This window comes from Drosophila simulans, chromosome X (genome assembly GCF_016746395.2).
Source record: "Drosophila simulans strain w501 chromosome X, Prin_Dsim_3.1, whole genome shotgun sequence".
NCBI classification, from domain to species: domain Eukaryota; kingdom Metazoa; phylum Arthropoda; class Insecta; order Diptera; family Drosophilidae; genus Drosophila; species Drosophila simulans.
The window spans coordinates 4,498,386-4,524,967 of NC_052525.2; the positions used below are offsets into that span (position 1 = coordinate 4,498,386).

General features: G+C 42.3%; 3 protein-coding genes across 3 annotated transcripts in view; 2 read left to right on the forward strand and 1 right to left on the reverse strand.

The window, feature by feature from the left end:
• The window catches only part of LOC27207514 (protein piccolo), a 49,441-nt gene that overhangs the window by 21,424 nt on the left and 1,435 nt on the right, over positions 1–26,582 (reverse strand). The window lies entirely within an intron of this gene.
• Positions 8,437–9,308, forward strand: LOC6725131. Its single transcript, XM_002106121.4, has one exon. The coding sequence runs from the start codon at positions 8,503–8,505 to the stop codon at positions 9,190–9,192; it is 690 nt and encodes a 229-aa protein (XP_002106157.1). The 5' UTR covers positions 8,437–8,502; the 3' UTR covers positions 9,193–9,308.
• Positions 16,012–26,582, forward strand: part of LOC6725133 — a 63,341-nt gene continuing 52,770 nt past the window's right edge. The window contains exon 1 of the mRNA XM_039297385.1: positions 16,012–16,605. The gene's annotated coding sequence lies outside the window, so the exon portion shown is untranslated. The remainder of the gene's footprint in view (positions 16,606–26,582) is intronic.

Here is a 26,582-nt window from a genome sequence, read left to right on the forward strand (position 1 = left end):
TGGTTACATTTCTCGAATTGGTCGTGTTTCGGTTGGTTAGTGAGTGGACCCACCGAATTGGCGGGTGACTGCAGTTTTTGCCCCTCCTTTATGTGCAATATTTCGTAATTTTATTTGTTTGCCTCTCTGGATTTGAGAGTTTTTCGAGGTACCGCGACCTTAGTTTTAATTGACACATAAATGGGCGGTGGGGGTTGCACACAGTTAGCGGATGGAATGCCCGCAGCGGAAACTGAGTTTTGTTTTCATTTTTCCGCTCGATTTTTGCTTCAATGCGGCGTGATATGAGCGACTTCCGCCTTGCACTTTGCATTTCCGGCCAGCGAACAAAGCGCCCGTCATTTGTCAGGACTGCCACAACCCATGCCACCAGCAACCTGCACCCGCGCCCTGCATCCAGCCCCCGGAATCCTCGATCAGGAGTCGTATCAGTCCACTGTCATCAGCAGCCGACTCCATCAATCTGACAGGTGGCAAGTAAATTGAAACTCCATTGAAAGTTGCACAACTCGCGGGTGGCAGGGCGTCGGAGGAGGAGGAACAGCAGCAGGAGCAGGAGCAGGAGAACTGGAGTCGAACAAAGAGGCACATTAATTACTGCCAATCCGGCTGGACATTCAATGCAAACGGGAAGTGCCACAGGGCAATTAGGCGGCCCTATGAAAAAGGAGTTCATATCGAAAAGCCATGGGAGTTTTCATCAAAAGAAGAAGTTAAACTAAAAGGTAGTTAGTTTATAAGAAGAATAACAACAAATTAAGTTACTTATGGTTTCAGGTAAAGAATTGTATTGTATGCTCATTATGTATTAACCCAAGGCTTCTACCTATTTTAAAATAGTTTTAGTTTTGAGGTCATTGTCGCCGGGGGGCGATGGTTTTATGGTTTGCAGCCGGGCTCCTCATTTATTCATGTGCAATTCTCGGACACCGCTTGTGTGCTTTCCACGTGTTTTAATTAGTTTTCCAGAGTTCATCAGCTTACTGTTCGCCAGAACCCCGAAGGCCTTTCCAAGCCAACCCTGGAATGGGGCCAGTTCATTGCCGAATAATGAACATAACAAATCAACGGCTCGTCATTAGGCGAGCCCCAGTAAAATGGGGCTAGGAATGCGAAGAAATGCGAATGGGAATGGGTCCTATGCATAATTTTTCAGCTCACTGAAGCAAAAACAAAGTGTTGACGGCTCCAGGTGCTCGGAGGTGGGACTACAAAAGTAATTACAGCCCAACCAGCTGTTGCCCAGATTAATTGCCTCCGGCTTAGGAAATGCCCGTAATTCACCAAATGGCCATGGAAAACAAAAAGGAATGCAATATGATTTTTTACCTCACACGACGAGTCCACGGAATCACCTTAAGTTCATATGTCATATTTGACAAGTTAGCTGTTTACAATTATGGGGAAAACCTCGATTCTAAGTTCGCGTGAATGGGAAAAGCTTTCTATAAAGTACTTTAGGACGCTTCATGCAGCAAAAGGGAACCACTTTAAATAAAGTACACTTTTCCCATCTGGGAAAATCCTTTTCAGCGAATTTGTGTTAAAATAAACAGCAAGAAAAGTACATCAAAAGGGTAAAGTGAAAAAAGAATACCATGGGAATATTCCTTGAGTTTGAATTTGCAGTTCCACCTCATAAACAAGAAAAAAAAAACAAGTACACATCCAACCTTTTTTTTCTTCGTAGCCCGAGCAGCTGGTAAATGTAATTCACACTCTTTGATTGAGCAAAAATAATGCAGGTTTCATTTTGCATTATTTTGCCATTAAATTCGACGAGTGTTGGCGCTAAGATTTTCAAAAAAACAAAAACCCATTTGCAATTGCAGTTGAAGGGAACTTGTTTTCGGGTAATCCAATTGCATGCAGTTTCCTTTTTGGTGTGTAAATGCCGAGCATTTGAACGGCGGCAACAAATTTAATTCATCTTTTTACAGAGGCAAAGTTTCATTTAAAACGCAGCGATTCCCTCGGGATTTGGCCAATCAAAGGGAATCAATTTGCGCGGTGCCCCGATGCTATAGGAAATGTGTAATTAAAACCGACTCCATGCACAAATTATAATTTCGTTAAATGTAACTTTCCGGTTTGCCTATATATTTTTCTTTTTTTCGCCCCACTGCCACATGGCCGGCGGAGGAAAATAGGGAAAAGCGGATGGGTAGCTAGCTGGAAATGGAAATTTGATTTGTCTGCATTTTAATGAGTTGCCCCTGCGGCGGCGTTTATAATTATGCGATAAAAATACTCGCATCGGAAAATGGCAAAACGCTTTTGTAGTTCGCCTCGATTGAAGGGGAAAAAGGGAAATTCGCGTATGCCATTTATTGTTGGCGAATTTACCGCACTCGCTTAATTGGAACATTAAACCGGTCGCTGAACGGACTATTAAGCCCAAACTAAACTAAACTAAACTAAGCTAAAGTGAACCGAAACTAAACTAAACCGAACTGAACGGAATACAACTAAACTGGGCTAAGCAAAAAGTGCTCGTTTATTTGCACTCCGCAACGCACATGCTGCATCATCAAATGTTTTATTTGGACACAACATGCAAATTAGCCAAAAACGCTAAATGGCTAATTCAATTAAATTTCCATGGCGAATAATAAAACTTAAAACAAAAGATGGGGGTTATTTATGGGGGCGTGGCATAAGTAAATCAACACGCACAGCAACAAATCTCCCGCACACACCAAATGAAGTTTATGTTTTTTAATTAAAAATTTTCAAAGTATTTCAGCGGAAGTTGTTTTTTCAAAATAGCGTTGCGACTGCTAAGTACTGTGGATTCATGCTGCAAATTACTGTTTCTAACTCCGTTTCAAGCTAAGTTTGCCCCATAAAACAATGCGATGAGATTTAAATATATCTTTTAATCTAGATATACTTTTCAATACATTTAAACGAGCCTGTAAACCAGGGCACTCGCAATGCAACTGCTACCCCTTGGTTGCCCTAAACAATTGCTCTCTGCTAACCGCATTATGCGCAGGTGTGACCCAGGTGCGCGTTTGGCTATTTAAAAATTGGTCAGCGGTCATAAATTTTGGGCAATTTCGGCCACGTTAACAGCATGTATCCATGTGTTTGTGCTCCAAATGAAATCAAGCATGCCTGATGAGCGGTTCGGCGGGGGTGGGGCAGCCATTTCCGTTTCCGGTTCACGTTGTCCTGTCCATGTATGTAATGTGTATGTGTGTGCTTGTATGTGTCCATGTCCTGTCCGTGTTTATGTCCATGTTTATGTTCTCCGCTACTTTTGCTGCCATTGCAGTTTAATGCGTTTTTAAAGCGTACGAAAATTATGTGCCATGTTTTTCGTGAGCCTTGCGTCTGCTGTTCTAGTTTTAAAACTGAAACATATAAAAATAATTTATGGCAAATTATAAATATATGTATGCACAAATTTACACTTGCTATTCCTCCGTGCTCCGTGTTCGTTAAAAATGGTCGCTGTTTGCATTGAATAAATTTTAATAGGAGTATGGGACTTAATCCGTATGCGATGAATAAATAATCAAAAGTGAAAAGAGCTTTACAAACGGTTCCTCTATCTAGATTTGACGATGATTTAAGGCACTGAAGTAGGCTATATAATAAATAGGTTCCAGCTCAACTATATATTTATTAAATACAATTTATTATGACAAGCAGTGGTTAGGTTTTGCTGCCATATGATTTATATTAGCTTTGTTCACGTCTATTCTACGAAAATCGATGCGAAAATAAGTTCATAATAACAAATAAATGGCGAGATAGGGGCATTAAATCTCTTTAATCGATTCGAAAATGGTGTACTTCATAGTCGAGCGTAATCGACTGTTGTTCAGTATATTTACATTACTTTTCTGTCCCATCAGATTCAAGTTTTCTGTTTTCTCAAGTACTCGAACTTAAAGCCTAGCTAATCGATTGGCAAATAGTGCACTCGTCTAATCGATGACTTTCTGATAGTCTCGATTGCACTCGATTCCCCCTCCTATTTCCCAGTCCAATCGCTGCTCGATTCACGCCTCATTTGAGTGGGGCCAAAAAATGAAGGGCGACGTCAGCTTCAGAAGGGCGAGCGATTAATTATGCGCATAGCAAGTTTCTGACTGGCAGTAGGGGGTTAAGAAGGGTGCTCGGCCGGGGGATATCCTTGCCCCCACTGCCCCCTACTTTCGGCGCACATGTGACGTGTCGGTGTTGGCATAATATATGCATTCTTATTAACAATCTCGTCGCCATTCTGACTCTCAACAACTTTGGAACTCGCCCACCACCCATCCACCCATGCCACACAGAGCCCCCTTTTTTTCGGGTTCCCATCCCCGCCCCTTTGTGGCTGCTTCATTTGGATGTGTAAACGTGTTATTTATTTTCCCCTGCTCCATCTGAAGCGAGGAAAAAATAAAATGGAGAAGGAAAGCTGAATGTTGCCTTTTAAGTGGCAATAAATCAAATTGTCCTGTTCTCTGCCCTCTGGGAAGCTGCGAAGCTGCCTGCCTGCGCTCTTAAGAGGGCCTTCAGATGGGGCGGCGTCGGCCTCCGGTTCGCGGGCAGGGGGCGTGGCAGTCAGTCAGCGAGCTGTTGGCAACTTACTTTCATATTTGACTTAGTCATAAAAGGCAAAAGCGAATCACTTTCAAGCTAGCCAAAGCAATACGGATCCACACTGCAAACAAAGCATCATACCCTTCCTCTTTCATTTATAAAAGTTGCTAAATATTTTTTAGAAATATTCAATGATTTTTTGTTAATTATGCCCATAAAAGTGTCAACTATATAAATTAACATTCATTTGGGCTTTATTGATAATATTTTTTTTGTGTGCTGGTAAGCAAGGACTAAAGACTAAGGATCTGGCCCCCCAAGTTAGTCATCTGTAAGCCACTGAAGTGTAAGTGTGTGTGTGTGTGAGCGAGTGCCTGGGTGTGCTTGTGTGTGTGTGTGTGGCATCGCGGCTTTGTGTGCTGCGCTGTTTGTTTAGCGTTCCTTAAGCTCTTAAGCTCATTTCGGTTGCGTTTTATTTGTAACTTGAGGCACCCTACACACACACCGAAATACTCACACCAAAGCTGACTTTATTTATTTTAAATAAAGCTGCCAAGCAGCTGAAATATTGAGTCAAACAATTGCAAGACGACAGCTGCAGCTTCAAAATTAAAGGAAAATCCAAAAGGAGAAAAACCAAGAGCAAATGATGGGTGTACTACTAAGTAGAGGCAAAAGGTTGAGCAAAATTGAAAGGTGCTCGGTTCGGTGGGGGGTACAATATAATAGTTAATCCCGCAAAATGTTATCAGACAGCGACCTGCATTTCTCCAACTCGAAAAAAGCCTGAACATACAGCAAAAAAAATGTATCAACAAGTGTTGTTGGCGAAAAATAAAAGTAAACCACTTCGCTCCAGGGTATATTGTCTAAAGAGCAGTTTAAATGATGAACGAAAATAGGGTAATGTAGTAAAATAAATGGTTTTGGCACTTTGTAACCTTTTTGTAGATTTCATGAACGTAATGAAAAAAACAGCATGTTTGTTTCTGGGAAACGTTCATAACTGATAGTAGTTAAAATGAGCTCTAAAGATCGAGAAAAAAATCGATCCAAGGGTGCGTAAAGGTCCACACACTCGCGGTATTATTATGCCATTTTATTCATGCAAACACCGCCACGCCCACCGCCCATTTCGGCTGCTGGTGCATGTCTTTGTGGTGCTTTGTGCGCTTAGTAACAACAGAATTTAACACCTTTTGATCGGCAGACAGCAAACGACCTGCGGGAGTGTCGTAGTGTGAGTGTGAGTGTGAGTGCGACTGCCAGTGTTTGTGTAGTTATGGCACAAAATAAATTCCTGTAAGCTTTACTGAAGGGCACACACACACACACTTGTGCACATAACGCCCACACACATGCAGAGCAAAAGACTCGGAGACTGCGAGTCCGACTTACATATGCTCGTTATTCATAAACTTAATGCCAAAGAGAGCATAATTTTCATTTTGCCAGCGTTTTGGGTTTGGTTTGCCCCATTTTCGGAGCCCCACCACCACCCAATGGCATCGAACCAACCGAGAAAGCACAATGAATAATAATCATATGATTTTAACTAACATTTACTCATTTCAATATTATTACCGATAATTAGTGCTTAATGCTTTAGCAAAGCGCTATTTAACTTTGCCATACTTTCTCGGGTTACAAAGTCTTTTGTATGATTCACTGATTACTCTGATTTTCTTTCAGTGCCCGACTAAGGCACATAAAAGCCAAACATAACCAAGAAACAGGCAACAAGGTGCCGATGGGAAAGGGGAAAGAACAGGCTGCGGGAACAACAATAAACTTGTGTAGCTGCGTCGGTAAGTGGGAATTATATAAACATATACATCAGTGAGCTAGCACTCACACAACCACAGCAGTACACACACATACACATGCAAAATGGCAGCTGTTGCGGCTTCATATCGTCTGCTGAGATCGCCATTCGCTATTCCCCTTCGCAGCACACGCGGCGTATGAGTAATATGCTTAGTCGATGAGCTAACTGACTGAACGAATGGCTGACGGACGGATGGCAGACGTGAATGACGTGCTCTATATGCGAACTAATCAGCAATCGATGGAAAAGATGATTGTGAACTTCCAAGGAGGGATATGGAAGAACTTATATTTCATTTAAAACATTACCTCTTTAATGATAAAAATGTACAAATTATAATTCTTTGGCTGGAATTGTACTCGACTGAACATTGTATTTAAAGATTAATTAAGTACACATCGGTCGGTTTGTGCCATAACATGCCCAAAAAGAATCGTAGAACTCAAAGAATGACTGTTTTGTATAACTAATTACCGGAGGTTAACTATCCTCATCATTTTTGCTCAAATTTTCACAAAAAAAAATTTCGACATTTTTCACATTTTTGGAAAGGGGTAACATCATTAAATTTTGCGAAAAATGGTCAAAATTTTACATTTCAAGGCTGGAATGCCACTTTGTTGGAAATTTTGTGACGAATTCAACGATGTATGGCATTCTATGCTTGGACAACTATTGTCTTTGTTGTAAACAAAAAACGGATTATTTTTAGGCAAAAAATTTGTATATGAATTTTTGGTAAAAGTATGAATATTTTATTTCTGTTTTGTTTCATATTTGGGTTAAAAAAGAACGCAGAACTAAAAAAAATGACTGTTTTGTGCAACGAATTACCATCACTAACCTATCCTTCTAAATCGAAGAGATGTTCACAATGAATATGAAATTATATCACTGGGAACAACAGACTTTGATGGAGTCTGCTTTTTGCTGCGACTCTCTACTCTCTGGCTTAGAACCCTGATAATCACTTTCGCTAAAGCTTAAAGGTCTTAAGGTCATGCACATCAGCTAAGTGGAAGACTCCCTTTCCACATCCCTGCATTTGAACCGGAGGCCAGAGCGACGCTGTCGTTTTCTTATCTGCTTGTCGGGGCATTCGCTCGATTCGTATTTCAATTATGCATTCCGGCAGCATGACCATGGATGCTGCAGTGCATCCCCATTTCCCCCGCCCCTGGATCTACTCGGAGACCCCCAAACCCACTTTTGAACCTGCTGCAGTGCACTGGAAACTGCAGGAAAATAAGAACTATACGAGAGTGGGTCGAAATTTTCTGTTACATTCCGCATTCCGGTCATTAATACGCCATCAACAGCTTCGTAGAGCAGAACGGCAGGGACGGGTGGCAGGGTTAGAAAGGGAGAGAGCATAGCTGGGCAGCATCATACTCATCGTCATAGTCATAGTTAGAGTCATAGTCATAGTCATAGCCATGGGCACACAGGGAAAAACTTCGACTCGACGGCTGACTTTTGGTTTTCAGCTGAATTCAAAGCTGAATACCTAAACATTGTTTATTAGTTAGAGCAACGTGTTATTTAACTAAACTCGATAGCAAAATTAGGCATTATTGTCTTAAAATTATTGTCCTTTTTCCCTGTGCATCATCATGGGCACGTCACGTTGGCCTGGCCGCCTCACTTGGGTCTTTTTTTTTGTGCCTGGCCGCCGGACACGCACGGACGGACTGTGGAAATGCAGGTGGAAAATCCACCCACTTTCCACCCCCAAAGAGCTCGGTAGCCGGGGAAAATGCGAGTGTCTGACGTTGTCGTTGTTGCCATTTGGTCTGTGGAAATGTTGCACGCACGGTCGCGCACCTGAGTGAAATAAGATGAAATGCTAATGATGGCGAAACATTCAAAAACTGGGGCTTACGGTCCCCAGATAAAGCAGCGATACACTCCAAATCAGTCCGAAATTAATTTTATCTGGGATTTCCAAAAAAAACTTCCCCTATGTTAGATTCAAGAGCTCTTCTCATCGGGAATGTACTTTAACTAGCACTCTGTGATAGTTGATTGTCGAAGGCTTGTTCAAACTTCCTAAAATGCTAAGTGGCCCGTTTATTTTCCCTCAATATTTGTAACTTGTTTGTCATAATTTGTGGACTTCAAATAATTGAAATATGGAGGACAGCAAGCCGGCCATTTGCCCGTTACCCGATTGTCAGACCGTGGTGGAGCACACCCACTTGCTGCGCCACATGATCTCCAAGCATTTGGATCCGCGGGCGCGAACTTTGCCCTTTCAACTGCGCCTGCGCGAAGTGTCGACAGGTCAGCGCACTCTGCTGATGCTCCCCTATCGCCAGCTGATCCTGGACCACGATCAATGCTTGGCCGTGCTGAACTGGAGCTCCGAGTGCCTTACTGGGAGCGACCTTACGGCACCGCAGTTGGACCTACCGCCCTGCCACCAAGGATTGACCAATCACCTGCCCATTTTGGTAATGGTCTGCAGGACCACATGGAAGTCCCTCTTGAAGCAGAACGATGAAAAGGACGTGCAAGAAACCAGGGACGTAAGCGCGGAATGGGGCGTTGTCTATCTGTTTTGGCTCCTTTCACCCTTTACGCGGCGTCCCATTTATGCAAATCTAGCCCTACAGAATGGCCCGTTGCAGAGCGTCTTCCGGCGGAATCGCCGGCGTATCCGCAACTTTGCCAGCCGGATGCCTATTAGACAGTTCATAAACGGGCTAGATCCATACTTTGTCAGCCTCAACGAGGATCAGCTCGACGAGCTGTGTGGCAATGGCGGTGGCAACCAGTACTCCGTCTACTTGGAGGTTATAATCGAGGGCGTGATGCCATAGACTTAACTTAACCCTATAAATATCATTCTTAATTCTATTATTATTTACACAATTGGGCATGCGAACATTATAGAAACAAAATAAAATCTCAAGTGACCACAATGATTTTATGTTTGTTTCAATATTTGCGAATTAATGCAATTTATTGCAAAACTGGGAAAAAGTTATTAACAACTTGTCGAGTGTTTCGGGGCCTTCAGCGTTCCAAAGTTGGTTAATATGTTGAAATCAATCTGGATTGGGGCGTGGCACACTTTGGCACCTTGGCACACAAATTTGGCAACGGTTTATGGCCAGGCTCACATTATTGATTCCGCTTTGCCAACTTTATTGCCCCTTTTTTCTGCCTTTTCTGGGGCATCACTGTTTTTATGGCCCGAACAGATACACCGGATTCCTCGGAGCTGCAAATGTGCCATAAATTGTTGTCCTTATGTTTTTATGTCCTGGCAGTCAGTCGACAGGACGGCCGCAGCGGGCAGATCAAATCAGATCCGATCGATTGGGAGTTTTAAGTGATTTTCCCTGTCGTTCTGAGGCTATCTCAACTAGAAGTTAAGTCCCAAACTTTTCAAGTGTGGAATGTGTTAAATTCCTCTGAAACTTGCTAGTTCAAATCGTTAAAAAGTAGAAATCGGACACCAGCTAATGCTAAATATCCAGCAACAATAGTTGCCGGACAACCAAAGGAACCAGTGAAGCAAGGTAAGTGGAGGTAAGTAGAAATGGGGAAATGTCTAGAATTTTTTACCCTGCTTTTAGGAAGCCAAGGAGGGTGGTTGGTGGTAACTGCAGAAAAAATACAGCAAATAAAACGTAGTGAGGGAACAAAGAGTAGACAATGGCAACTGCCAGGGATGTGGGCTACTTGAGATCCCAATATAACGCGACGACATGTTTACGATGCATTTGTATCTGGACATAACAGCCCTAACTTCCCTACACCTACCACCTTATCCTATGTATGCTCAGATATTGGCATTTTCATCGAGCAGCCGGGCTGGATAAAAAAGAATGAGGGAAACAACACAAAAAAATCAGTAAAGTCGGCGCAAGGATTTGAAATTCTCATTCCATTCATTCACTAAAACCTCTGGCTGTCCGTCCGTTTGTCCGCAATTCTGTCCGTCCGTATGTCCGTCCATCTGTAGTTCCGTCCGTTCGTCTTCATACGTGTGCGTGCTCCAAAATCGAGAAACATCCCTTGGGTGGGGCAACATGGACAACGATGAGGACACATAAAGGCTAAATTGAGCTTGAATGTGCGCCATGGAAGACATTGCCTGGCCAATGGACAAACACTCAAGTCATTTATCCCACCTCCAAGCTTCTAAAAATACTACACGTATATCTGGCAGCCACCGGAGCCTATTGAATTGGAAAACTCAATGGATATAACCATTCAATTGCGTCCTACAAGTGTATAATTACGCCTCGCAAAGGAACTTTGGGAGTGGGAGTACCGGTATTTGGATATGTCCCATCTCAATCTCAAACGGAATCCGTTTGCCACATCGCCTGGCTGCCACCCAGAACGTGTTAACACGAAGGCCGAAACGTGTGCTTTTGGCCCAGTGAGTGGGAGCCATCAGGGCGAGTCGTGCTGCCTGTCAAAAGTTTTTGTTTCTATTCTGATGCTGTTCAACCATCCAGCAATGCTGCGATTGCGGGAGTTCAGGCCCAATGGTCCCATATGATACCTTTTACTCAAACTTTGCATAATCTCTAAATAAATAAGATTTGAAGCTGATGCAAATCCGTTTAAAAGTATCTGATAGAACGAACATTCTTGGATAGTATTTCATCAAACTAGCCTTCAAGTTTTCTATTGAAAATATGGTTCACAATGTATTTCAAGGCTTATCCGTTTAAAGCCAAAAATTTCATGACTTCGGTTGTGCCAAATGTGGAGATGTTTGGAAAACAGGATCGCAATTTCTGGACAACTCTGACCGAGATAAAGATGCGCCGTCCTGCCCCCGAGGCTCCAACAAAGGGACAAAACAAACGACAGACATTTGGAGAGCGGGCGCGGGAATTGGCAAGTGGGCAGCTGCCCTAAAAGGTTGTTCCAACCAAATGAGAGAGCTTCAAGGTTGTGCCTGCGAGCCACAACAGCAATGCAAGAGTGTGCGCGGGGAAAGCGGTGGGTTTTCCTCGGAAAATGACTGCTCTTGGACATGGTTTCCATTGGCATAGGGGGAATGGGAATAACAGATAATTGCCAACTGGATGAAGCATCTTTGTACACCTTGGGTTACTAATAAACCAAGGGCATATATTATGCTACATTTTATATTTTTAATATAATCTATAATATATAATATATGTATAGTGTTAGACAAACGGAATTTGTCATAAAGTTCTGTGTTGAATATTATATTATATTAATATAAAATATAAAAGCATAGAGAATATTTTTCTGTGCACCAAAAATAGTGACCAGCATTGAGGGAGTTCGTCATCGATGGCTGGCATAATTGCAGGACAGGAATCACTTAGGTGGGTCCACTTGGGCGGAGTGGGCTCATTAAAAGTGGGTGCTCCAAGGTTAGACTCGACGACGATGGTGGGCTGTTAAGGCGATATTCGCCCAGCCCATCTGAACTTTGAACTTAATGCACATTTAAATGCTGGCTCTTGGTCGCAGTCTGTTTGGCCAACTTTTCTGCTGACTTTTTAGACTAAAAGTCAAATATTTCATTTGGAAATTCCTAGCGACGAGGCGAGAATGAAATGTGAAATTTTCACCCACGCACACATGCACAACCCACATTTTTCTAACCTTGCGGAAAACCGCCCTGAATAACCCACCCACATTGGGCGGTGCTGCTTAAAAACTATAAATTAAGTTTACAACTTTTCCGCAGAAACTTTTTTATTTTTATTTCGCCCGCTTCGCTGGCACAGTCACTGTTATTTTCGCTGTTCTATCACAGTGTGACAAAATGGCATTGTCAACCCGGAATTGGAATCTTCGCTTCCCCATTTCTCCATTTCTCCGCTTCTCCTTATCTCTGACTTTCTCAATTTCTCCATCTCTGGAAATATATGTCAAGTGTTACCAAAAGCAACTTTGACATCCATCATTTGGCATCTGTGGCACTTGTTGACCTTTGTTTGCAACACGACACAAACAGGATGCCGAAGTGAAAGCTCTGAGGTGGGGCGAAAATATAGGTGCAAATTGGGTGGCTGAGGTAACCCCCCGTACGCCCAACCCACCTGCCAGCTAATCAAAATGTCGCACAAAGTTCATTAACAACATTTTCCAGTCAATTGTCTTGTCAAGCGAAAGAGTAGGGAAAGCTCCGGCAAATAGAGAGGAAAAACTGGAGACAGCCAGCACATTTCTGCAGCTGTATATTTATGTTTGCACTTGCCTTGTGGCAGGGGCGTGGCCCCGCCTCCTTTTCCGGGTCGTTGAGGTCGTCGGCGGCTCACTTTGTTAACAACTTGGCATAAAGTTGTTTGTCTTTCACCTCGGCGTGTCGATGACATCACAACGACGAAGTGGGTGAGGCAAATCAGGGAACGGGTGGAGAACTCACAGGAAGAGTCCAAATGTATTGCGAAGAAAATCCACTAAGCTTAACAAACTTCCCCGGGGGCAAATTTAAATTTCAGGCAAGAAATCCAACGCAAATTTCCGTAATACTCGAAAGTCCTTAAGTTTTAGAGCTACGAGTATAATTGTTTTTTTTTTTCTTATTCTACAAATCTCGTACTATAAACCATTTTTTCGGTGTGAACAAAGAAGCTGCAATTTTTAGCAATAGTTGTAAGCGGTTGTAAAGTTGAGAATGGAGGACTGCAATTCATACAATATTCCGCAACAACTTACAGACCAGTTCACCCAGTTTTTCCCATGAGCCAAAGCCAACAGATATATCGTTCTCATGGACTTTTCTCCATTTCCAAATTAAATTTTCCTACGCTTCGGCATCCAGCGAACTAACCGTCGGCCAAGGGTGTAAAAATCAATCAAACAAAACGAACTGACACTTGGACAGACGATTAAAGGAAATGGAAGAAAGCTCGGGGAAATTCGATATGCAAGTAAACGAAAACCAGACTTTGGGCAAGACAGATGGAAACCTTATGGATGATGGGCATGGGAAAGTTGGGAAATGCTGCAAAAGTGCGGGGAGGGGGGGCAAGATAAGTGGGGATTCTGTCATTGTTTCGGTCAAACGCACAACAACAGAGCGTTAAATTCACACAAAACGAGCAAAGATGAGTCCGATTTTGATTCCTAACCGTAGGTCCTTGGAAAGCCATTCGACCAGATCCTTGAAATTGTCCAAAATGAAGACTGGGACCATGGCGAATTTAGAGAGAAACTGTCTTGTGAAAGAATGTCAAGTAGTCTTATGAGTTTCATTAAAGCAATCACAGATATTTCGAAGTTCCAACATTATACATCTCATAATACCATATTTGTTTTTTTTTATAAAATTTAGAAAGTTAACTATATATTTAAATGCTTGACAAAGCGGTAAAGTTTGAAAAACTGATTTACGTGATTTCCCCATTTTTTCCCTAGTTCTCTCTGCTTTTTTTTCAGCAAAGAGAATGAAGAATGAGTGTGTGTGTGTGTTAGACCAATATTTTTATGCAGGCCATTAGCAGCATAGATTATTTTTGCATATCAAATGGCCAAACGGAGTTTCCCGCCAGCCCTTCCGCCTTTCCCATTCCCATTTTCCGCATTTTCCGCAGCACTCCAGCCGAGTGAATGAATCCTTCACAGCGGAGGACACGCACAAAAGCGCAAGCAAGGCAAACAGGTCAAGGATATTATGCATATGTGAGTAGGCAAAACGAAACAAAGAGGGTGGTTGCCTGGGTGGGTGGTTTGTGCGAGTGGTTGGGCTGTGGGCTGTGGGCTGCGTGGGTGGTGCAGCAAGGAGTCCCTCATTTTGGCTGTCATTGTCACCATCAGCCGTCTGCAGCGTCATCTTCATCTACATCGTCATTGTTGTTCGCCACTCGAAAGTCGCACAAATGAACGCGTAATTGTTTGCACATGAATACATTGAGTAAATATTTGCAAACACATTCAGCATTCCACCGGTTTTCCTCGCCTCTATGCCCGGACTCATCACGTTTTCCTCGATTTTCCCCCCGATTTTCCTACGATTTTCACCCGTTTTTCAACCGGCTTTCTACCCGCCTTCTCCTCGGCTGCATCCTGCCAGCTCAGCCAAGCTGAGCCATCATCATTTGCATGCCGGTGCAAAAGACTTGAATTGCATTGCCAAGTCAAAGAAGGCCTTAATCTGCTTACCTTGCCTCGGTGACATTTCTTTTCACACTCCACTGTCGCCCCGCCCCGCATTCAAGCCAGCCAGGAAAATGGAAAATCGCTGGAAAAGTTGCTTAGCTTGGCAGGGCTTTGCTTTAATTACGGCTGCCCCGACTTTGAGAGCATAAACAAATTGCAAATTGTTTATGGCATGCAAATTAATCAAATCTCTTTCTCAATTAAGCCTGCAAGCCAAGAAGCTCCAAGCGCAGGAATTGCAATGGGAGAAGTGTAGTAGTGTACAGAAGGCCAAATAAAAGCTAGCCGGGATAGGCAAAGTGAATCGACAGAAAGAAATATGGAAAAATTGAGAAAAATTGCAGTCAATACAAGCGCTCACATAACTTGAACGCCTGTTTTTGTTTATGTCAACTAATTGGGTAGAGGAAATAGTTATTGGAAATGGAATGAATTAATAGTTTATTGAACTCCTAACTCCGAAGGTATTCACGTTCATAGGTGTTTTGGAAGCATATAGAAACTGCTTCAAAATATCTAAATATGCGAAGGACCTTATACAGTTTTCACTCCCTAAGCTGACCCTCGATGATCCCTAAACGAACGATTCCCTGCGAAATGTTGCTCACATGCAATTAAATTCGCTCAGCTCAGTAATTTGGAGCTGTGAAGTTTCCATTTCGCAGCCCGGGGGGAGCCAACTCATGTAATTGAGTGTAAACTTGTCAGAGCATTTATTTAATGCCTAATCAAGTGATGTATAACACATGACTTACCCACTTCACCGCCTCCGCTCCGTGCTCCATTCCTGTCGACTCTGACCGGGTTGCCATGGGTTAAGCGGGCCGATGATGGGTGGCGAATTGGGTTTTTCGGGGCATGGGGGTTAAGTTAAAGTGTCAGTTGTAGCTTGTCAAAACTTGTGTTGTCCAATTAGCATAATTTCTTGTCTCAGCTTCGGCCCCGATGCAACAGATACGTAATTCGGATACGAAAGTATCTACGACACATCTAAATTGCCGGATGCCCGGAATTCACTTAGGTTCCCATTAAATAGTTACGGAAACTTCTCCTCGTCTGGATGGCATTTTCCGCTCAGATGGACTCGCTCATTAAAGAATGAAATGTAATTATTTCAGATATTCCAGCACAACAATTAATCATTGGGATCTAGGTGGTATTATGTGTGTGTGTGACGGTTGTATCTCAAGCATCTAGGACAGTCCCACCTTGAGCATATTCTTACTTTTAATCAAGTTATTAATATGTTTTTAATATTTTCCCGACGCGCAATACTGGGGCATTGTTGGAAATCCAGATTGTCAGTATGCCAGTACCACTGGCATAGTGATTCCCACCACCATTCTTGGCAATTAGGACCGCTACGATGGCCATAAGCGATTTTGGGTAGCCGAAAGAGAAAAATCAACAGCTGGCGAAGAGCGAGCCAAGGTCGTTCGCCGGGCGGCCGCTCTTTAGTGCGGGGAAAAACCGTTGGGGAAAACTCACCACGCCGAACGAGGATTTTCCGAGGCGACGAGGGCATCGCACGAGCCTTTTCCGTACGGCATTCAGTCTCACGTTGAACTCTGCTGCTGTTTGTTGTCAGCCGGCTGGTGAATTAACCCCCAGGACACACAGAAGCCAACCGATTTGGCTGAGCCAACTCTGAGCCACTCAGCCAGCCGAAGGACAAAGGACCACGACCACGACAATTCGCGACGTGTTGTTTGAGACCAGAAACCCAGAAACCAGAGACCTCAGGTCCTTATGGTGTCCTGTGATCGCGTGACGATAATTGTTTGTGCTCCGTGTTTCGTACGAAAGAAAAATAAATAAACACTGGAAAAGTTCGCTGATCTCTGTGCGCGATTTTCCATTATTTTCCCAACTTTTTTTTTGTTTTTGTTTTGTTTTGCCGGCACCAGACCACGCACACACACACACAGAGAGTGATAATGATGGTGATGAAAATCGAATAACAAGTGAATGCAACAAATGCGCATGAAATGAAAAATTTGTCCACACAAGTGTGAAAAACCGAAAAGTAAAAATCAGATAAAACTGAGATAATCAGCGAGCGAACGAGGCGAAGCCAGAAAACCCAATCAACCAAATAAGCTGAGGGCCAAAGTGCTCCGAGAACGGTTAGTAAACACAAATTGTTTGTTTTCGTGGCTTTTTCCTGTGTTTGCCTGGAATTGGGGACTATTTTCTTAGAAGCGAACCGAAAAAGGCCAATACGAGTGTGTTTCCTACCAATTTATCCCCATCTACCCACTTAATCCACGAGATCAGCTAGACACTTTGATAATCGCCGAGAGGGGCGCTAAACGTTGTTTATGACTATGAATGAGTTTATATTTGCATTGATATTTTTTTCATAACGAATAACAATTAACTATGTTTGGTTAGTAAGTAAATACAGTTGTTCCAAACAGAGTTCTAATAAAAAACATATATAAGATGGACAATTTCGAAATCAAAGTAAATATTGGATAACACTTATCCAAAATGTGAAGCAAACTTATTTGCAAACTGTCAATGCTTTTTCTCTTCTGATGATAAATTCTGCACGGACAAGTGTTGGTCCAGGCTCAGGAGGACCCTTATCTAGACAACCCAAACGATGACAGTTCATTTTCCGGGGGATGGAGGCTAATCAATTCCGGCACCAGAACCCAGCGATAAGCAGTTGTAAATCAGGGCTTCATAAATATGGAATTGTGGAAAATAAGTGACTCCATCAGGCAGTGAAAACTATCCCTATTCTCCCTTATCCTCCTACGCCGGAAAGTGTGACAAAGCAGGGGCCACGACAGGACAAGGACCTACATGATTTATAAGGCACATTAAATTGAATATTCAACATAATGTAGCATTTAAATGACCCACGCACAGCGTTGAGCGAGCAAATGTGTATATATTATAAGGAAGAGTGGCACACGACGGCCTTGAAGGTCAACGCGGCGGTTTTCCAAGGAAGAATGCGAAAAGAGGGCTCTTTATGGCCAACTCCTTGCCATATTGTTTAAATGCGAAAACCGCTTAAAGTTTGGCCGGCGATTGAAATTCCTTCACTGGTGGAGGGGGAGCAAATACTCCTCCAAAAAATGATAAACAAAAAAAAATGGCAAAAATATTCGCACACTTTGCGTGTGCGTGTGTGGGGGAAAGTAATTTACCAACACAGCGCCAGCGAAAGCATCATAAATCACACGTTCTGCCCAACTACAACTACAGAAAGTGACATTCGCTGGGGGCGGGAGGTGGTAGGCGGGTGTGGGGGGCGTGGCGCGTTACGTGTCCAGGTCAAATGTCAAAAGTCAACCAATTTGGGCAACATTTTGACAGACACTGCGCTTAGCCGCCGGCTGGCTGTTCATCATTGTGCAACACTGCCAACCGATTATCGCAAGGGCGTGATGAGTTACTCGCATTCCATCCCAAGAGGATTACACACGAGTTTCAGAGTCCCTCCATCACCACAGATTATTTCAATTTACACAGCAGCTCGAGTTTCGAGGGAAAGTCCCATGCTCGAAGTTCAACCTAATTCAAAACAATAAAAACACGTACAAAATATGTATTCAGTTTCACAATCTCATTTTGCCACACTCATGAGAGCCAACATGATTGCTTCAACAGTCTCAAAAAATAAATATATTATATTTTAAACACTTTCATATGTGCACGAAACAGAAACATGAAAATTTCATTAAAAAGTTAAACATGTTTTGCAAATTATTAAAACTTTGCTGTCATTTTCAAGCCGCGTAATCAATTTTAAAGTGCCAGCAGTGGGTATACTAAATTATTAACTTTTATCGAAACTAAAAGCTTATTATTTTGAAATGATTATGGACAGGAGATATATGTAGAACCCATGCTTTATTGTTTCCATTAACTTTCGAGTGACTCCAAACCATACATCCCATTTGCCAGCCCAGGTAATCACTCCATGCCAGCCCCTTGACCCGCAAATCATATTTTCCGGCCGTGGATTTATGGGCAGCCCCTTCCTCTCTTCGCAAAATGTATGGCCCTGGGTTAACAAGATGTTTATAAAAATGATATTACGATTTGCCTAACCCACAAGATGGCACGCACAATGTGTGTGAAAGGGAAGTTGGAGGGGGGACATGGCGGGCGTTGGGGATCCAAGGCCATTAGACAACGCATTAATCTAATCATATGAGTTGCTCTGTCTGTGTGCCAAAAATCATGAACTCAAAAATGGTGGCCCCTTAAAAAAAGAAAGTGTGGGCACAAAAATAAAGCCAACACACAGAGAGACATTTGCAAGTTGATTTATAAGCGCGCTGATGTCAGTTACGTGCAAAATGGCAGCAAGTTTTTGGCCCACGCATGGGTTAAGAGAGGTTAAAAGGGGGCGATGGGTGGTGGGTGGTGGGTGAGTTGGCTCACCTGCTTTCGTGTGCCCGGGGTGAAAGGTTACTGGCGGGGATTTGCCAAAGTCAGAGGCAAAGGCAGCGCTCGCTACCATTGCGCAAATTGCTTGCAACACTTTTTGTGCCATTCAACCCCGCTCCATTCCTTGGTTGCCTTGGCTTTTATAAATCGTTTAACCAGCCCACCTGCCCGCCGCGATTTTCCACCCCCTGGATAACAACAACGGCGGAGCGGTGGCGACAACTCGAGTCAAAAGAAGCCCGAAAAACAGGAAGCCACTCCCGTTCCCATGCCCTTTGACCCCGAATCCCCAGCGTTTCGGGCGCCACTCAAAACACATCCATCAACAGCGTATTTATATGCGAGGCAAAAGGTTAAAGGTGTTTTCTTTTTACTTCTTTCCCACCTCCTCATTTTGTATCCAGAGAGAAAGCTCCTAATTGTCAGGACTTTGCTTTGGCCTCAGCTTGTTTGGTCCTTGCATACTTTTGTGCGCTCGTCGCGTAATGAAGATAATTGCTGCTAAGCGGATCCTGCAGGATTTCTGAGACACCTCCGCGTTCTCACACCCGTTCATAAAATCCGCAATGTTTCTGGCCGGATTTTCCGGTAGGCGGGGGGCGAAAGTTGGCCAAAACAGGCAGGAGCTCTCATTTATCTAAATTTAATTTAGACTTTGCTAATTTCAACGCATTTTTATGTTTTTGGTTTCGTTATTTGGCCATTTGTTTTCATCTTTAGGTATACTTTTAAACGATTAAATTGCAAATTCACGGACTTTAGGAATACAAATTTGAAATGCAGCTGCTGTTTTACTTTATATTCCCTTATTGCGCTTAATATATTTTTTTCTTTTTGGCTTAGTTGCTTACTCATTTCAACGTTTTTAATTTGCCCGGGCGAGGACGAAGGACTTCCTTTTGCCGAGCAGCATCTCTGGTTGCTTTAGCGAGGACGACCTGCATTAATTAAATTCTTTCAGGTGTTAAAAGGTGTCGAGTCTGCAGCTATTGTTAATGCAGGATAGAAAGGACGAAGCAGCGTAAGGGTGGCTAATTGGTAAATGCTCTGAAGTGCCACGGCTAACGAGGCGTATGCGTAGTGCGAACGGAGTCAGAAGCGGCAGGTGCTATTGGCCTAATCAGTGGAGAGAAGTTCCTCCCGGATTTACCATTTAAGCTATACTAATCCCGACCGATGTATCCTAGTCGGATTACGATTTCAATCGTTAGTTTTACACACTCGCCTGTGGAAAAATACCAAGAATAATTCTGACAGACGTTAACATTTATGACCAAAAAACCCATGACAACAGGTAATTGTTTTTCTTATACGTTTCTTTCTCAGTTTTTCCTTTTTTTTTATAAAGACAATAGGCTGTGTGCCTATTTTCTACTTCATTTTTGCTTCATTTGTTGTCTGTTTTCGGTCTTCTGCTCCCTCGTTTGTTGGCATAAATTTATTGTATTTGCCCGCCTTACGCATTTGCATAAATATTTTAATTTGCATTTCAACGAACACGAAAAGCGAAACGAAGCCAAGCCATAAAATCCATATACCCAAAAAAAATGACTAGTATACATATATATAGTGAAATATATATGCAGAACCAGAGGACTGAATGAAAAAATAATAATCAGTGGAAATCTACATGTAATCAAAGTGTTACAACTATCGAAAGACTTTATTTGTATAAAATTCTCGCAACATTTGTATGCAAATTCATTTTTGGTTGGCTTAAAAAAATATATAATAAGAATTGTATTTCCTATCACAACTGAATTTTCTATGAGGTCACACAAATTGATATTCAATTTCGCATAAAAATATCCTTTTTGTCAATAGTATAATTTAGATATAGGTGTTCTTTTCCAAGTGAAACACATTCAAATACTCATTTGCGAATCGCAAGTAACTTGTTTCAATATTGAATCGGGTAAGACTTTAGCTCTGCCTCGAAAATCCATAGATCGTTAAAACTTTGGCCAGGACATTGCGCATACGACACGTTGTCCCGTGAAAGTTTCCAGATTCTTATCATAGCACAAAAAGCGGGCGGGAGTGGGAGGGAAGCAAAAGGAAAACAGCGATGGGTGGAGGGCAGAAAAAAAACTAAGCAAACAGCCCTCGCACAGGCAAATATGTTTTCATTTTCTCATATCTCCGGCCACACAGGACGAAAAGGACTACGGCACCAGCGTATGAGCTAAAACTTTCCATTTCAAAATATTTTCTTAGCAAGCTTCTCATTGCCGGCGCTCCTTTGCCAAATGCACAGGAGCTGGGAGCTGGCAATGCACAAAGCAAAAAAATCCTAGAGCCAAAACAAGATCCGCAAAAAGCTGCACGCTGGGCGCAAAGCAAAAACAAGTCTCGTCTGCAGATGTTTGCTGGCCGAAAAGCCGAAAACAAGAAGCCTTTTTCCACCTCTCCACATTTCGCCGGATCAATAATTGAATTTCGTCAGGCCATTTGCATATGCTGGCCAGAAGCTTTCGGCACAACCGGCTTGCACAGCTGGACAATTGCACTGAATTTACGCAATTACTATCGGATGCGCTGATGCACTGAGATCCCCGAAAAGGAATTGTAAATTTAATAAGCTAAATAACCGGGCCGCATTTAACACGCATAATTCGGGAACAAAGGGCACTGGATGGATGTTAAGGCTTCCGGAAATACTCTCAATGCATTATTCATTCAGCCTACGGTTGGACTTTCAATTTCAATCCTTATTATTTCAACTGCCCTAAGTAATTAAGCAACAATGCGAATGCATACTTAAATACGAACTCACTGCTGCAACGGTTTGGCAATTATTTGTTGAGCTAGTGCATTTAATTACACTAATACCATGATCGAGGAATATACTACCCGCTTTTAATTGGGTTTTAGCTTCCAGATAATTAAATTTCCTTAGGCTATGTTAAATTATAAATATTCAGAGCTCGTAGTATTTGCAGGGAATAAGTGCAAATTTAAAGCTCAAGGATAACACGAAAATGTAAGAGAGCTTTTCAGTTCAAATGAGAAATACCTGAGGGCCACACAAGAGTTCATCCAGAAGTGTGCGTGCAATCCTTTAACAATGAAATCTACATAGCCAAGAGTCCCCAAACAATTTCCTGGAAATTAACCGGAATACCGCAACGTTTTCGCCACAATTGAAAAATACTTCTAGTCCTTTGTTGTGCAAAAAAGAAAAAAAAACCCGCATAATTCAATCAGCTACATCTGAAACGAACTGAGACCACGCCGAGCACAATCACTTTATTAGCCATATATCCACATGGCCATAAAAAAGAAAGCACACAGAGTAATGGCCATCAAATTTGAGGATTCAATGCGGCAAAAATGCTGTTCATCCTATTTTGCTCCGCTGGGTCTGCCGCTCTTTGCGGGCTCTGTTTATCGATAGATAATATATTTATATTTAAATAACACTTCATCATGTCGACGCTGCGTATGCGTAATATTGTTCGCTTTCATGTTTCGGCCAAGTGAAGCCGAAGCGAAAGCCAAGGCCCATGGAGAGCATCGACTTATAAATAAACTTGATCCATTGCACGGAGCACGGGGTAAAAGGCCATGAGACATGGCCTGCCAAGATATAGGCACACACAATTTGCCTCGACTGTCGAGTGCGATAAATTTGGGCTTATGATTTTATCCCTTTTTACAGCCCTTTTCAGGCCCGCGAAACGAAAAACGAAAAACGCGAGGCACATTTCCAAGTCAATTCCTCAGTTTCATTTTCATTCCGATTGTGCAATGGGCGCGGGCGGGCCTTTTGGCCCGGATTCACTGGCTTTTCCCTTTCTGGGTGCGCTGGTCTTTCCTGGCCAGTCATGCATGAAACAGCGCTTCAGGAACAGACAAAACCGAGAGACATCGCATTGTCTGCCGCTGAAGAATAAATAAACTACTCGTAACAACAATAAGCGGAGCAAGTCAAGCAAATTACGCACACACAGTGACACAAATAAGTTTATTCGGTTAACTTTGGCCGCAGAACTACATAGTGAAAATCAAATATAGAAAAGCGAAACTTTTCACCATTGACATGCATAGAAAATAGAAAGAAAAAAAATCAACGGAAACACAAATTGGGCCGTAAATAGAAAAGAATGGAATTGAATTAACGAAAAATAGGAATAAAAAGCGAGCGGATATTCGATATCCCAGCACGGCTCCTTGAAAATGATTTAGCCCCAAGAATTGCCTGGGAATTGCCTCCTTTGAGATGAACTCGAGTGGAAGAGCAACTTTGCGGATGGAATTATCTCTCATGAAGATGTAATTGATAAATGGGCAGGGGCCCATCCCCGCTCGCCGATGGAAATGGAAATGAAAATGGCAATGGAAATGCGATATACGATATGCGATATGCGATACTCTAAGCCCAACCGATTGCACAAGGGCCCTGGAGAAAGGTCGCTGGTTTTGTGGTTACAGAATTCTGCACCAAAATCGTTGAAGTCTGGAAGAGACGCCCAGAACCAAATCGAATTACCAAACAAATACATGCGTACATACATATGAAATTGTAAGCTTTATAATTAAATGAAAAACTTTTAAAGTGGCATTTAGTTCATCATGTGCTTAACCAAGAAAAAGGAGAATAAGCAAGAAGTTTGAATATCAACGAAATAAGCCAGGCTAAAACCAAGTTATTATTTAACTCCAATGCCTTTGAAAATTAAATCAACTCGAGGTGTTCGTCAAAGCGACCCTCCAACTCAACAACAACAACCATAAATCCCATCTCCCAATAGTTTGGCAATTATTTCGAGTACTCAAACCCTTTCACCTCAAATTGCTGGTCTACCCATGAAGTGTTTACACAACAGGTACCCCATTCACTTGTTCCAATTGTAGTAAAAGCAGCGAGAACTCAAGTCAACAACTCAACAATAGTTGAACAATCGCTCTCTGTCGATATGACAGCAATCAAATGGAAATAAGTACGGCACATTATTAACCTACCAGTGCAAGGGAACCGAAAGGCATTGGGCACAATAAAAATGCGAACAATTGGCGAATATTTATAGATGCTTATAATACATACACTTGGGCATTTTATTCGCTCACACTTGATCACTTAACGAGGCACGGATAATTCCCCCACTCAATGAATCTCGAGCAGCAAGAGCAACTTATCCGCAGATCATCTCAATGGGTATTACCTACTTACACACGCACATGTAAATAGATGGCCATGTGTGGGTGAGTGTCCTGGCCCTTGAGCGTGTGTGTGTGTGTGTAATTATGTGCTACATCATCTTTTATGGGGGCTCAAACAACAAGGGGGCCATGCATCATTTTCTTTGCCGCTTCCTCTTAATCTTTTTGCTTTTTTTTTATTGTCAAGTGTATCAAACGGAATATTGCCACGCCCCCAGGGCCGACGAGCCGCCCAGCTTTTGGCCCCTTATTGCAACCACTATGTCTCTCGTTTGTTTGTGTTTAATCTCGTTTTAATGCCGTCGAGCATCATCGTAAAAATTATTACATTAAATGTCAACGCAAAAGCGAGGAAGAACGCTGTAAAAGTGGAGGAGCACTAACACACATGCCAGGCTACAGTGAGAGAAATATGTGTAAGGTTTAAGCTTACAGAAATCTCGGAAGTAACTTCCAGTGGTGTGCATAATGTTACAAAATTTATACAATTTAGTTTTTTAGCGCCACCGGTATAGTTGCCTGCTCTTATTTAACCACCTTTTTAGGTTCTTTCACATAATATTGTTAAGTAACTATTTAATTTTTCGCCGTGTCAATGAAGAAAGCGAAATGAGAGAGGAAGAAAGATATGGGTGGATAGAGCAGGTTCACTGAAGACGGTGAAGGTCTGTTGGTTTAAGAGGGTCGTTATTATTAAATTTTACACACGCACACATACAGACAACAATAAAGTGTGCGACTGTACGCCCAAAACACACACACACACACACAACCCGCACACCCACACTCACTTACAAACAATGTATACGCCACTAAAATTCAATTTTTACGAGCATAATATGTTTCAATGGCAACACACACACATACAGAGATAAACGCACACACTCACGCGTTTCACAAGCACACCTTCACTTAGGGCCTTCTTTTGTCTTTGCCTTTGTCGCAGCCTCCGTTTGCCAGCCCACCACCCATTACCACCCACCACAATCATTTCGGCAACTGCTTTTTATGTGTGTCGCACATTATTAAATGAATTCAAGCGCAGAAAATTGCCTGCCTGCCTGCCACGCCCACTTTTGTCAATAACCTTAGCGTTGCGAGCAACAAATCAAGTCCATATCAGATGGCAGGCAAATTGCTTTTAAAATAATAACAGGCAAATGCAAATATAAGGTGCGCAAAAAAAAACAGCCAGATTTTTCATAAATTTCCACTCTTTCTTATCTTTCGATAAACAGGTCATTAGCTTTACAAATATGCACAGCAAGTAAATTTGCTATTTATACAATATGTTTTTCCACGCATTATGTGATTCCTTCAAGGAGACATTTAATGATCAATTCTCATGCTCACTATGATAAATGACCCGATTTCCCTAGGATAACACCGCATTTCCAACGACACAGACAAGTAGAACGTTACCCACTTATCCTATTTATAGGTACATATTCTACTCCCCCACCCACCCAGGAGATGCATTTTCCTGTCTGATTCACTTCCGCATGGTACAAATAGGACATACTTCTGGGCTGATTTGAATGTTGACACGTTCTGGTACTTCTGCATCCCCTTTTCCTGGTCTTGTTTCAGCTTATTATCGCAAGTCCTTTGCCATTTCCATACAATGAAATGTAACTAATGAGGCGTATAATCATTGTTATGTCAACAGTTTTGCTGCCTTTTGACAAACGGCACATACACAACCAGAGGGAGAAAGAGACGGGTGTGCAAAATGTGAAAGAGACAGGCGGCTGTGCAAAAGGGCATACATTTTCCGTTTTTGGGCGATACTAGAAGAAATCTTCCTGCACATGTCAATATAAATAAGCGGCAAGGAAGTGCCAAAGAAAAGCTGCGGGCCGGGAAACTTCATCATTACATTGTGTAGAAGTGGCTAAAAAGAAGGAAAAGCCACCCACACAAGTACATGACACATGCTTTGACGTAATTGCTGTGTAGGAAATAAGCAATTTGAGAGATCATTAAAAAGTTGAAGCGACAAAATAAAAACCCTCCTCTCGAAAGAAATAAAAAAAAAGAGAAACCTGACGAAAAGATGAAGAAATAAAAACGCCATCCACGCTAAAGGATATTAAATGCCAGGCGCACATACGAACTTTGTTCATGCCTCAAAAAAATGTCTCAAATTTGCTTCTTTTTTTTCAGCCGAAATAGTTGACCCAGTCAATTGGATTTTTGGAAGAACCAAAACAAAAAAAAATAAATAAAAGAAAAGAAATGAAATGTGATTCAATGCGAAATCAGTTTATATTTCTGATTTCTTTTTGATTAGTTAGCAGCTTAGAGAAAGCCAACTGACAGTGAATTCCTCCAATCGCATTCACGGAAATTGACTCAATTGCCATGGAATTTTCATGGCAAACGGGAACCAAAACAAGCATCAAGGCCACAGGCAACAAGAAAGCCGAAAACCGAAAGCCTCAAGAACGCCACACAACATCAAAAAAAAAAAAAAAAAAAAAAAAGAAATACTACTACGGAATCGGCGAAGAAAACCTTTCGAAGA